This window comes from Nicotiana tabacum, chromosome 24, assembly GCF_000715075.1.
Source record: "Nicotiana tabacum cultivar K326 chromosome 24, ASM71507v2, whole genome shotgun sequence".
NCBI classification, from domain to species: domain Eukaryota; kingdom Viridiplantae; phylum Streptophyta; class Magnoliopsida; order Solanales; family Solanaceae; genus Nicotiana; species Nicotiana tabacum.
In genome coordinates, this window is record NC_134103.1 from 70,891,057 (window position 1) to 70,905,210 (window position 14,154).

Sequence of the window (14,154 nt, forward strand, 5' to 3'; positions counted from 1 at the left end):
GAGTCAATCTTAATTGATTTATACCTTTAAATTAAACTTGATCAAATCTGATTCGCCTTAATTCTTATTAGATTTTGTCTAAATATTTCTAGATTTTATCCTAAAAGTACTAAGTGGCTTTTTTTCGGTACGCCACTTACCTCAATATTAATCTTGACTACCCTCTTTTTAATATAATATAGATATAGATATCTATATCCACTCTATAAATTATTTAAATTTAAATTTAAGCGCATGATTTGGAAGATATATAGAGAGAGAGAGAGACAAAGAGAGAGGGAGAGAGCGAGTTAGTTATGCTTTATGTATATTCTTTCGCATAGTAATTCATTTGCCATTTATCCGAGTGGTAAAGATTTGTTCTTATTAAGTTAAATTTTTTTAATTATAAGAAATATTTATTTACGTAAAAAATATTTATTTGCCCGATTTGTCAATATTAATATGACTTTTTTATTCTTGTTATTAAAATATTTTTAATGATTATTTAATTTTTTTCTTACCTTATAAATTTTTTTATATTTTATGTAAAATCTTATTTTAGTGCTTGAAACTTTATTCCTTTATGAGAATCTTCGTACCGATCCGCAAGACTCTACTACACCTGCTCATGACTCGTGAGACCTATGTAACCTAGGCTCTGATACCAACTTGTCACGACCCAAAACTTAGCCCGTCGTGATGGCGCCTAATATGGTACTAGGCAAGCCGACACCTCAAAATATTTTCAACACTTTTAAATAAAAAATGAACTAAACAGGTTTGAATAATTAAAGCTCTCATAAACTGGATAGAAGATCAAACTCAATACGTAAGTTCCCAAAACCAGGGTGTCACTGAGTACATGAGCGTTTATACATCACAAGTCTAAAATATTGTCTATGAAAAACTGAAACTAAATACATAAAGATGAAGAAAAAAGAAGGAGGGTTAAGGTCTGCGGACGCCGGGCAGCTACCTCGAAATCTCCGAATAACTAAGCTACTCAGATAATCAGCACCCACCGTGTCTGGAAACACTTAGATCTGCACACGAAGTGCAGGCTGTAGCATGAGTACAACCAACTCAGTAAGTAACAAGACCAACTATTGGACTGAAAGTAGTGACGAGCTTCACGGTACAGTTCAATTATAGAATTACAGTACATGAAAGTAGGCATGCATCCAAGTTCGACAGTTAAAGCCAAAATAGTTAAATCATGTCAAGTTCAATTGAAACAGGATATTGCACATCTCAGTAACTACATGATATATATATATATATATATGCCAACTGATGTACAGACAGTAATGAAAACATGTGCATACTCTCAGAATATCAGTCATTCAGTCCTCCCATTCACTTCAACCTCACAGTCACTCATTCCTCACAGTCACTCCATCCTCACAATCGCTCGGCACTCGCACTCGCACTCAATAGGTACTTGCGCCCACTGTGGATGTGCAGACTCCGGAGAGGCAATTCTAGCCCAAGTGCTAATATAAGCCAATCATGGCATGAATCAATAAACATGTTGCGGCACGCAGCCCGATCCCATAAATATCCTCACAATCAGGCTCTCGGCCTCACTCAGTCATCAATCTCTCAGTCTCTCGGGATCACAAGATTTATGATAATCAGCCCAAACAATGATGATATAATGTATCAATAAAGGATAACAGAGACTGAGATATAATATACAAGTAAAAATTGTGACTAAGTACAAAATGAAAATTTAACAGATAATTCAACATGTAGCACGATCTCTGTGGGTTCCTATAGTACCAACACGTAGTCTAAGCATGATTTCTAACATACAGCAGCTCAATTTCTCTAACACATGGTGCAAATACGGGTAATGACAAGATTAATCAACTATATGGTTCCATGGAATTAACATAGTCACAATTCTTACGGTGCACTCCCAAACGCCCGTCACCTAACGTGTGTGTCACCTCAGCACCAATCACATAACACGTAATTCGGGGTTTTATATCCTCAGAATCAAATTTAAAAGTGTTACTTACCTCAAATCGTGCAAATTTCTACTCCAACACGCCCTTGCCTCGCGAAACGTCCTCTGAATGCCTCAAATCTAGCTACAAACAGTTCGATACAATCAACACAAGCTAAAGGAATCAATTCAATAAGAAAATACTAAGTTCTTAGTCAAAAGTCAAAAAGTCAACTCAAAAGTTGACCCCCAGGCACACGTCTCGGAATCCAACAAAGGTCACAAAATTCGGAAGCACATTCAACTACGAGTCCAACCATACCAAATTTACCAAAATTCGACACCAAATCGTCACTCAAATCCCCAATTTAAACTCTCCAAATCCCTAGTCTCAAACTCCAAAATTACACCTCAAAACCACACAATCTAGGTGGGAAAATCAATGGGGAAACATTATTATTGAGTAAAAATAATCACAAGTGATTTACCTCAAGAATCCCTTCGAAATTCCTCTCAAAAATTGCCTAATCCCGAGCTTGAAATGTCCAAAATGATGAAAATCACGGAACTCTCGATTTTAATACACTGCCAAGGCTTTCCGCACCTACGACAACTTACACGCACCTGCGGCTTCGCGAGTGCGACCAAAACATCTGCTCCTGTGATTGGCTTCACGCCTGCGGACTCGTATCTGCGAGCACACTGCCGCTTCTGCGAAGCCAGCTCCCTTTCCCATTTTCGCTTTTGCGTTCATCACATCGCACCTGCGACCTCGCAGGTGCGGGCAAGCTCTTCGCACCTGCGAGCACTGCCCAGTTCCACTCCTGACCACTTCGGCTGGGTCGTTACAATCATGTGGTTAGTAAATAATTACTAAAGTATAAATTTTATTTTTGATAAGTTTTGAAATCTATTTACAATAAAGATATGAGTCGATCTTAATTGAGTTATACCTTTAAATTAAACTTGATCAAATCTGATTCGCCTTAATTCTTATTAGATTTTGTCTAAATATTTCTAGATTTTATCCTAAAAGTACTAAGTGTCTTTTTTTCAGTACGCCACTTAGCTCAATATTAATCTTGACTACCCTCTTTTTAATATAATATAGATATAGATATTTATATCCTCTCTATAAACTATTTAAATCTATATATACATCTTAAGATATATATATATATATATATATATATATATATATATATATATATATATATATATATATATATATATATATAGAGAGAGAGAGAGAGAGAGAGAGAGAGAGACAGGGAGAGAGGGAGAGAGAGAGTTAGTTATGCTTTATGTATATTCTTTCGCATAGTAATTCATTTGCCATTTATCCGAGTGGTAAAGATTTGTTCTTATTAAGTTAAATTTTTTTAATTATAAGAAATATTTATTTACGTATAAAATATTTGTTTGCCTGATTTGTTAATATTAATATGATTTTATTATTCTTGTTATTAAAATATTTTTAATGATTATTTAATTTTTTTTCTTACCTTATAATTTTTTTTATATTTTATGTAAAATCTTATATTAGTGGTTGAAACTTTATTCCTTTATCTCACCACAAATTCTCCTTAAGATTGTTAAGTAAAAATTTAATTATAGTAAATGAGATTTCATATATATACATAACCGATATTTCTTATTTGACAATCTCCCCCACAAACTCTACTTAAGCTTGCAAAGTAGCTTGTTAATAACTTGCCACTTGGTTTAATTATTATGGAAACTTTATTCCTTTAATTATTCATAACAGATATTTTTTATTTGACAATCTCCCCACAAACTCTCCTTGAGCTTGCCAAGTGGCTTGTTAATAACTTGCTACTTGGCTTAATTATTAGGGATAACTTTTATATATATATATATATATATATATATATATATATATATATATATATATATATATATATATTATGTTAGAGATTTTCAAAACCCAAAAACCTTTAGGGGTTTGGTTTGAATACAGCTTATGCCGGGATAAGTTATGCTGGGATTAGTTATGTTGGGATTAGTTATCCTGGTATTATTTTTTATCCACTGTTTGGTATGTTGTATTAAAAATGACAATTGCATAATTTCTAAGAAGAAGATATAAGTTATCCCGACACTAATTACCCCACCCTCTACAAGGTATAAGTTATTCCGGTACTAATTATAATCCTGGGATAACTTATATCAGGTTTGCTAACCAAACAAACTATTAAGGTGGTATTAAATTTTTATACCAGTATTATATCTTCTTATACCGCGTACCAAACGACCCCTTATTGTACTTTAATTCTAATCGCTGCAGCAGTAAAAATGGGTACATTTGCAGTAGCGCGACGTTGCTGCCAGAAAAATTTCTTTACAACAACAACAACCCAGTATAATCCCACTAGTGGGGTCTGGGGAGGGTAGTGTGTACGCAGACCTTACCCCTACCCTGGAGTAGAGAGGCTGTTTCCAATAAACTCTCGGCATCCTTTCATCCAAGAACTCACCACCTTGCTCTTGAGGTGACTCGAACTCACAACCTCTTGGTTAAAAGTGGGAAGTGGAGGATGCTTACCATCAGAGCAACCCACCTTGCCACAAAAAAATTTCTTTGTGAATAGTTAATTAAAATTTCCAGAAAGGGGAAGGGGGAAGCCGGCACGTTAAGAGGAGAAATGTACCTTTTTGGGAAAGGTTAGACTGTTTTTGGAAGAAAATCATGGCAAGGGATTTGATTTTGCCACCTTTCTCTATCTTTCACTTTTCTTCCTCTCATCTCTCTCTTTTACCCCATCACGAAATATTCCCCAAAATTTCATCTCCACATTTTCACAAACACATAACAGGCAGAAATCTACGCCCTTCTCTTTCATCTTTCTCACCAGCTAACACATTTTCTAATACTAGTAACTAAACCCATTTTAGCTAAGAAAAAATATGAATATTGAGCAGCAAAAGTTTTGGGCTACGTACTTGTGGTGTTTCTCGTTGCCTCTGCTTTTGGCTACGGAGCATGGCTTATCTTGCTGTACTTCGAGCACAAGCGCCGCCACACAGGGATCGCACTAGCAGAGGTAGAGGCAGAGACAGAGGCAGACGCAGCTGATCATCTCCAGCATTTGATCACCTTGGATCAGATCATGTCGAATCTAATTATAAGTACATTTTATATTAGTGTTTCTGAGAAGATAATGGTTCTGATATTATGGGGATAATGAAGCCTATCTAGACAGTGATTATTAGTATAACCATGTCATTAGTTTTGTTACTATGTACGTAGTATGTTGGTGGTTGGTGTTGGTGGTGGACCATTTGGTGTAAGCAGGATTTTGTACTGGATATTACTTCACTATTAGATATCATAGGATCCCTGTCATAGGAGTTATAAGAAAGCTATGTTTTTGGTTCTTTTAAATTGTAAAGATGGCTTTAGCACATCCTTTACCATTCTGAACCAATGTCTAATTCAAAAGATGTTTTTATAGAGAAACTCTTCTAAAGAAACTGAGCATTCTTTTATATCAGTTATCAGTAGATTTTTGGCAATATACTGAATGATAGAGTAAACCAAGCAGTGTTGAGTAGCATCTTCTTCGATATCAGTTTTCAGTAGATTTTGGCAAAACCAAGCAGTTAAACATCTAAAAGGTAGATCAATTCACTTATAATAACATATAAGAAAATATCTCCTGGCATATATTGTAAACCGTTAAATATAGACGATTACAAGGCTCGTGCACTTGACGAGTTTACAACTACTTCAAGCAAGATTGCAGTACTTTCTTACACTCATTCAATACATTGATTCATATATGATTTTAGTGATGGACTCTTTCAATAGAATGAATCATATCAGAGTACCATTCAATTCTATGCCACAAACGCGGTACTTTCTTACACTTACACATGCATTATATAAAAAACATACTCAAAATAAAACCCAAAAAACAAATATGAATGGCACCCATAAAAAGAAACAACAAAGGAACTGAAGCAACAACCTGATGCAGCAAGCTCTTCAATTATTTGGCAGATCCAAATGCAAGCAGCTGCAGCTCTAGCTCATGCTCAAAAACTGTCATACTGTCTTTGTCCTTCAAGCATATCCATGCGTCTACTCCACCACTATCTCTTGAATCCATCAATATAACAACATTTATGCCTATATCTTTAATTGGATTTACCCATGAAGGTCTTCCCCAGCCAAAATCAACATCATAAAATTGGTAGCCACACAAGCTACTCATATGTATTATCTCTATCTCGCCTCCAAAACGTGCTGCAGCAAACTCTGCGTTGACATAGGGAATGGTCAAAATTGCCTCTTGTTGATTCTGTTTATCCGCAAATTCTGAACTCATTTCTGATAATGCTTTCCTTATACAAGTGACCAAAGTGAGCAAATCAGAGCCATCATTCTCACCTTTACATGCTGTGCTAATTGCAACAACGTTTCCTACACTATGGTTTGGTAACGGAGGGACTAACCTCTTTCGTATATTTACATTGTGCACCAATTGAGATAACCTTCTGATCTCATTCCCTGAAACAACCATGGCACATTTCCAGATCAAAGCTGATACTACTTCAACACGAGTAGGCGCTTGTACTGAACCGCTGACAGCCTTACCCTTGAGTGATGTTATAGTTGAAGCATCAAAGGCAAAAATTTTAGTGACACGTTGCTTATCAAAAAGGACTTTGATTATTACTTCAGGCATAATAGGCTTGGGTGGAACATGGGAAATTGGTGGTGGCAAGAATTTAGCAGCTGCAACAAATTCGGGAACCAGATAATCGGGGCTACCTCGGGCAATTGTTGACCAGGCACTGATGAGGGTGCACAATGTGGCACGATCAGCAACTTTGTGAGAAGCACATATACCAATAGCCATACTTCCACACTCAAAAAAAGTGACTTGAACAAGCAGGGGAGGATATAAGGCTGAATCAGGCAGTAATGATCGGGCCTCTTCAACAGTACTGGGGAGGAACTTTTTATTGACATCTGCAGCCTTTCTAAGAACATCTTCCAACTGATAATTATGAGCAAAAGCCTCGTAAAAAGGCACCACATCGTCGTTGCATTCAATTGAGTTGTTCTTGATTCGACCAGCAAAAGGGTAAAAGCGAGCAAGTGTTTCAGACAAAGATTTCTTCAATACAAGTAATCTTGATAAATTAGCTGCCCGCAGCGATTCGCCAACATACAGGGGAGGAGGAGGATAAAATAGAGCTAAGGGAACAGGTATGGTTAGTACGTGTTGATCCAAAATAGAGAATTCGAAGCATTTAAGGTGACTGGGAGTGCGAGAAACAGGTTTAATGAACTCCACACAAACAATCTCAATCTTTCTTTCCATGTCTAACTTTAGTTTGATCTCTGGCTACTTTTGTCTTTGGTTGTTGCACTCAATTATGCAACTATTATACCTAATATACAGAGATGTATCATGTTTGTGCTTTTTATATAACTCCCAAGTACCGTCTATTGTCGAAGGGGTATTTGAAACAACCTCTCTATCTCTCTATATCTCTACGAGGAAGGGGAAAGGTTTCGGTATGTTGTTGTCCCATGTCCCATCTATTATCAACTTGTAGTACCATATATCTTCTGATTCTAATGTTTTAATAAAAATTGAGGTATCAATTGCTAGAATATATGAGCTGTAAATGGTTATCTTAATCTTAAATTAATCCTGGGTAGTTTGCCTTTGCCCTCCCACTAATTTTAACTTATTAGTCAACAACAGGAGATGAGGTACCAAGTGATCTTTTAATTCTTATTCTTAATAGAGAAAACTACCCGGCTAAGCACTTTCTAAAAGTTATTTAAGAAAATAATATCACTTCTTGTTTATTCCATAAATAGCAGATTTTTTTACATAATTAGCATATTGTAAAATTATGGGCACATTTAATTAGTCAACACATGGCACAAATCACGGAATTGATTTTTATTTTCACACTCTCTCTCCTCTCACCTTCTACTCTAAATTTCTAAATTTCACCTCATAATTCATCTTATACACGTATTTTTATTTATTTATAATTTTGACACCATACATTCAAATCAAAGATTTTAATTAAACATAAAACTCTTCTTCGGTCTATAAGGGTTTCAACCTACAGAAAACTCCTCTCTAGCAACCACTTCGGGGTTATCTCTTACTAACTTCAATTTTTTATTCATTTACCAATTTAAATATACCTGATATATTTCAAGGTATATTATTGTTGTTAATGAGATTATATAGAAACCACATACATACGTACATTTTCTTCACTATATATATATATATATATATTAGAACACACCGGTTTATACTGTATAAATAACATATATATCCTTAAAATATTTTATTATACATTAACCATATGTATAAATGGTTTATAATGTATATATACCACATATATACCTTACATATCTTTTTTAAAAATATACAAGATGATATATAATTTAATATGCAACTGTTAAATATAAAATATGTTGATATATATGGGATATCACATATATTAGTGTACAAGATTGACTAAAAAATAAGATACATGTATCCTATCAAATTATCAAGTTAATATATGGGATTATACGTTAATATTCTTAGGATACAATTATCTTTTCTTAATTGTATTTTATTTGTAAAACATATTTGGAAGATAATATTTTGAGCTATAAAATAGGAAAGAAAAGATTGGAGTTGTTATACCTGATTCCCTCCTTTGATTTAGGAAATCTATTATGGTGTTGTCTATATTAGTTGCCATAATAAATGCCTAACGGCTCCAGAATGACATTAAGTTGCTGCCATTTTTTGTTAATTATGGCATACTTCTATGATTATGTAAAATTTTCTAGAATAGTGCCTACTTATGTTTTTTTCCCTAATAGATAAGCTTAATACATTGTTAAACCCCTAAGCTTGTAGCCAAATTCCTCTTACGCACATCTGTATTGGAGAAACCTTATTTTTTTATAAAATAAATTCATTCTCTATCAGAGAAGTAGAAATGAAGAGCTAAAAGTTTTTAAAAAAATTATATGTACGAATACGGATCCAAACGGGAATCGATAATGGAGAAAAAGTAAGGCGTATTTATCAACGAGCATAAATCTCATTTAATAACTGTGCCTTATAAATTGCATAAATCGCATTTGAAACCAATAAATTTATAGATCTGTATGAAAATCTTACTTTGGTCCCTGGAGTGTTTAAATGTCTCGGTTTAGTACTTGTATTACTTCTGTTTTAGCAAACATCCAATAAAATAAATGTGACTTATATTTATGATGATTTTCCACTTTTTTTGAAAAAAAAATTGCTCCCATTCTCCATTTTCGTTTTTTGGACTTTCTTGTTAGTTACATATGAAGTCTCTTTTAAAAAAATTAACTCTTCATTTATAATCCTTCAATAGAGGATAACTTATATAAAAAAACAAGGTTTCTCCTCTATAATGTAACCCCTTATATAATAAATGATTTGTTAATTTCTTTGATAAATTTAGAAATTCACTGATGCTTAATGAATATAGAAATTTGATTTTATTTCCATCATTTTGCTTTATCCTTAAGTCATATTCTACACATTCCTTTTGCATATTTAATGATATTCCCTTAAAAATAACATACCGCTTAAATTATTGAGCCAAAAGCAATGATAAAACAAGCAAATATGCATATATAAAGCATGTGCAAAAAAAAAAAAAAAAAAATTGCACATCTCGGGAAAAAAATCCTTTTTTCTTACTTAGTGCTACAAAAGCTGAATATTATATCAGATTATATTAAATAGTTTTTTGTCTCCATCAATATTACTGATGTATCTGTAATATGTTCTATTAAAGATTTTAAATTATTTCACTGAGGATTAAAGGGAAAACAATCATCTGTTTTAAACCAGATCATTAGTGGCCCTCCTTTGTAACTAAGAAGGAAAAAAAAAGGTAAAAACAATTGCAGTAAAGTAAAACTTAAGAAGGTAACAAGATGTTTCTGTAGACTTCAAGAGAAACTGAGCATCCTTTTTCTATATCAGTTTCAGTACATTTTTGGCATTATACTGAATGATAGTGAAAACCAAGCAATGTTGAGTAAAATTCAAAGCTTAATCCCAATGCCAAATTATATATAAACTGTAGATACAGCCAGCACCATATACTAAGTAAGAAAATACTTTAAAGTTGAAAGGAAAAAATATTAGCCACAAGGGCAAGCCAGTATGTTTTGAGAGGCAAAGAAAAAAAAAGTCATACATCATTGTATAAATATCTAACCAGCAACATTTACATAATTCTTTGAGGTACTAGCAACTGAAGTAGAAGAATCTATCAAAATTAATTTAGTGATTGATTCAAATATGATTTTAGTGTTGGAGTCATTCAATAGAATAAAAGGGAGCCTTGGAGCAATGACAAAGTTGTCTTTGTGTGTGACTTTTAAGTCATGGATTCAAGCCGTGGAATCAGCCAAGGTGCCTACATCATACCCCCTCAGGATGGCGCCCTTCCTCGGACCCTGCGTACTTTGAGGATGAAATTCCAACTCACTTCCAAGAGTAAAGAGCAGGAAGAAAAGGGAGAAAGGATTTTGACAAAAGCAAAAAAGAACATCTAAAAGGTAGATCACTTGTGACCAGACAGACAACAAACGAAAAAGGAAATGCCGGTGAGGTTTTCTACACAGAAGGGAAAACAGATGTCAAAGGAGCTAATACCATATAAGAAAATGTTTCCTCGCCTATTGTAAATCGTTAAACATAGACGATTACTAGGCTCCTGCACTTGACGAGTTTACTACCACTTCAAGCTAGAAAACTGAGGACTGAGATTTCTAAAAGGTGGTGGTCTCTACTTATATTGGCATTTCAGAAGGGGGGAAATGATCTCCCCAAACTAACAGAGACAAACACACTTCAGCATGCCAAATAAAGTGGAAGGGACAGTTAAACAAGACAAAAGAAGATCTCTAGAAAAGTTGGATGGCCATTGACTCATTTGTTGCATATAATTAACATCACTAAACTAGATTTTAGTTGTCCTGAAAGACTGAAAATATCTTCTATTACATATATTTGGTAGCTGAAATGTAATACAAACATTTGCCTACTTTGTGATAATCAACAATTTCAGTAGCCATGTATCTCTAAAATATTTCACTTAGTCAGAAGTAAAGAGACTATTCAGGAAATGTGTAAAATTAATCCCTTAGTCTTGATTATTGAAGTGGCAACTTGGGGCAGCTTGCTGTTTATACATAGCAAAAGAAGCAACATAGAGTGGAATATACATGATAGTTCACCAGTTTTTATCTGGCGACTAATTTCAATGGAGCGCCAATTCTGAAAGGCAATAAGCATTATAAAGGAGTAATCAAGTTACACAGACGCAAAATTTGATCATGGCTCATTAAAAATGAACACATTGCTAAGGCATCAGAATGATTAGTGTTTTTAAAGATTAACAAAAAGAGTTGCGAGTCCTCGATCCAATCACATAATTTACAAGAAGCAGACTCACCTTTAAGCTAAACCAGGAACAAGAGAACTAATTTCTTTTTCAGGAGATTCATGAAAATAGCCTACGAACTAAGTTGATCACTGTCCATTACTGTTGCTAACAACTAAGTATTCAATTTCCTCAGAACAATTTTAGCAATCTGTCATGGGCTGCAACTGATATCAGTTACCTCAGCAAGAACTACAAAATTTGCACTACTCAGAACAGAGAACAATAATATAGTCAAAGAAATCACATGCAAAGATTACAATTTGAACTAAGTTGCACTTTCCGAGTCAGATTATGACATAAATGCGCCCAAAGTGACATTACGTTCAACATCCATAACTAGTAGCTGATAGCAGGATAGAAAGAATGCTAAATGAAGCTGACAATAGAAAACACAGTGCTATCACAACATAATTACAATAGTCGAACTCATCTAACTGAACAATTTCATAACAGATACTAAGCACCAAATCCTAATTCTTCGAAAAGTAACAGAGTTTGACCTTAAGAGAATAATGAAGTGGGAAAAGGGGATTCACAGTTCCATGAAGACTTGAAGAGTTGAAGACCATACCGACAACTCCATGTAGACATTTACACTAAAACAACATTAGTCCAATAAAAGGTACTAAAACAAAGACCAAATGTTATTCAACACAAATTCTAGAATACATAGAAGTCAAATTGACAGGATTTGCAGAAGGCTTACAATCAACAGTTACCCTGATATCAATCATCCCCTGTTGGAAACAAAGTAAGGACCTTCCTCCCATTGACAGGTGCGGCTGAAGAATCCACATCATCAACATAAGGTGACACCACAGGACTACCATTATGCACTGATGTCCCCATCCTCTGAACCTGCTGCTGTGATTGCCTAGACAAAAATGGATGATGATCAAAATGTCCATTAGCCGGTGACCCAAATTGCCTATACTGCTGTTGAACTTGAGGATGATGGTGTCCAACAACCACTCCCATATGATGATTATGATGCTGCATAGATGTCACTGGCACAAATGGCAAGAACTGGTCAGGATTACCCCTCCCGGCCGGATGCAAAAAATGTGCTGGCACAGGTGAACTAGCAAACAAATTGTCCATTGCAGAATCAACACCTGCCCCTGATAAAGATTGACCACTGTTTCCACCACTACCACCATTAGAAAGACCTTGCATTCTTTTCAAATAAAGCCTGTATTTTTGCAAATGACTAGCAACATTTTCGCGCGTTAGGCCATCGACACTCATCAGTTGCATTATAGTCTTTGGGACAGCATTCTTGATCCCCAAATGAGCAACTGCATCCACAAACCTCTTGTGTAACTGTGGGGTCCACACAAGCCTAGGCCTTTTTAATGTCCTAGCTGGTTCATCTCCACCACCTCCTAATCCATTCAATTCAGCGGACTCAAATTCAGCTGATGAATTGGGTTGCTGTTGAGAGGATTGAGGAATCTGAGTCTGCTGCTGCAGCTTGTTTTGAGGATTATTTGGGCTAGTGGGGTTTGCAATATCAAAAGCTATGGCAAGATCAGGAGATATAAGGGTTTGGGATAAAGGCATTAACTCTTCTGGTTTTGGCAATTCTTCTTCCCATTTAGCAAACCAATTTGAATCCTCTTCCCTCATTTTCCTTACCAATCTTGAAAGCAAAAATCTTGGATTTTCAACCAATTATTTGGGTCAAGATCTCACCTTTATGATTGCTCTAACTTGGTGGATAGCTTGGATTACATAAATTAGCTCTAATATTACTGTCATCAAGGGGAAAAAAAAGATCTCACCTTTATGGGAACTTAAAGATTGACAAAAGAATCTAAAACCAGGCTAGAATCAGACAAAAGAGTCTATGTGAAGATATGGGGGTGGGAAAAAGACAAGTGTAAACATTGAAAGATGAGATTTTTATGAGATGTGTGTTTGTTTTTCTCACTCTCTCCTCCTCTGTAGTGAAGAATCTTGATTTCTGGGTGAGGGAGAAAATGAAGGTTTACTTTGGAAATTTGCACATGTGGATTACGGAGAGGATTGAGGGAGAGTGAGGGTGGATTGTGGAGAGGGGTTCGAAGTGGATCTTGTTTCTTTTCAGCTTTTTAAATATACATATTATGTTACTGTTACAAGATGCTTTTGTTATGATATTTTGTGGAAATTTAGGGGCCATGTGGATGAGAAGCAAGATGGGGTAGGTGTGGGGTTATAGGGTGGCTAGTAGGGGGAGTATGTGATGGCAAAAATACTTATAACTTTGTGTATTATTCCTCCGTTTATTTTAATTAATTTTTTTTTGGCTGTTTTCACACGTATTAAGAAATTCACTTTTTAGCATTAATTAACAATAAAATTGATTATATTAACCTTCATTTGTGCATTGAAAATATAACAAATAATCATAAGCTCTTTACTCCAAGTGCAACTTTTAGAAAAAAGAAGTTAATTTCTGAAAAATCAAATATTACATATCATAAAAATGAAGCCAAAAATCGAAATAAAGTGGACCGGAGGGAGTACATTACGTGAGATACTATTTTCTTATTGGTCCGCTTTTTTAAACATTGTGTTGAATTAAATTCCGCCAGATAAATTGGAACGAGAGTATGTGCTATTTATATACACTTAACTACAGTATATGCATTTTCATCTCAGTTTACACTGATAAGTTTAATGGTTTGGTAGAAACAGGATCTGTAAGCAAATTTTTAACTAATGTGATGTTATTTTTG

General features: G+C 34.8%; 2 protein-coding genes across 6 annotated transcripts; both read right to left on the bottom strand.

Moving 5' to 3' along the window:
• Positions 1 to 615: 615 nt before the first annotated feature.
• On the bottom strand, positions 616 to 7,489 carry LOC107824743 (vinorine synthase-like). Of its 5 annotated transcripts, none has more exons than XR_012706871.1 (4): positions 5,926 to 7,489; positions 4,898 to 5,073; positions 2,007 to 2,074; positions 616 to 1,043 (listed from the first exon to the last, which is right to left on the bottom strand). XR_012706871.1 is itself a non-coding variant. In XM_016651550.2 (2 exons), exon 1 carries the CDS (start codon positions 7,285 to 7,287, stop codon positions 5,947 to 5,949), a length of 1,341 nt encoding a protein of 446 aa, XP_016507036.1. In that variant the 5' UTR covers positions 7,288 to 7,489; the 3' UTR covers positions 3,926 to 5,073; positions 5,926 to 5,946. The 5 variants fall into 5 exon arrangements, 1 of the variants encoding a protein (XP_016507036.1); XR_012706869.1 differs by having other exon boundaries at positions 2,007 to 2,078; XR_012706870.1 differs by having other exon boundaries at positions 616 to 2,074.
• A 4,340-nt stretch (positions 7,490 to 11,829) lies between these two features.
• Positions 11,830 to 13,540, bottom strand: LOC107824744 (transcription factor MYBC1-like). Its single transcript, XM_016651551.2, has one exon. It carries the CDS (start codon positions 13,058 to 13,060, stop codon positions 12,158 to 12,160), a length of 903 nt encoding a protein of 300 aa, XP_016507037.2. The 5' UTR covers positions 13,061 to 13,540; the 3' UTR covers positions 11,830 to 12,157.
• Positions 13,541 to 14,154: the final 614 nt, after the last annotated feature.

Excerpts from the sequence above, each read along its gene's own strand:
- LOC107824743 (XM_016651550.2), bottom strand. The coding sequence starts at position 7,287 with ATGGAAAGAAAGATTGAGATTGTTTGTGTGGAGTTCATTAAACCTGTT.
- LOC107824744 (XM_016651551.2), bottom strand. The coding sequence starts at position 13,060 with ATGAGGGAAGAGGATTCAAATTGGTTTGCTAAATGGGAAGAAGAATTG.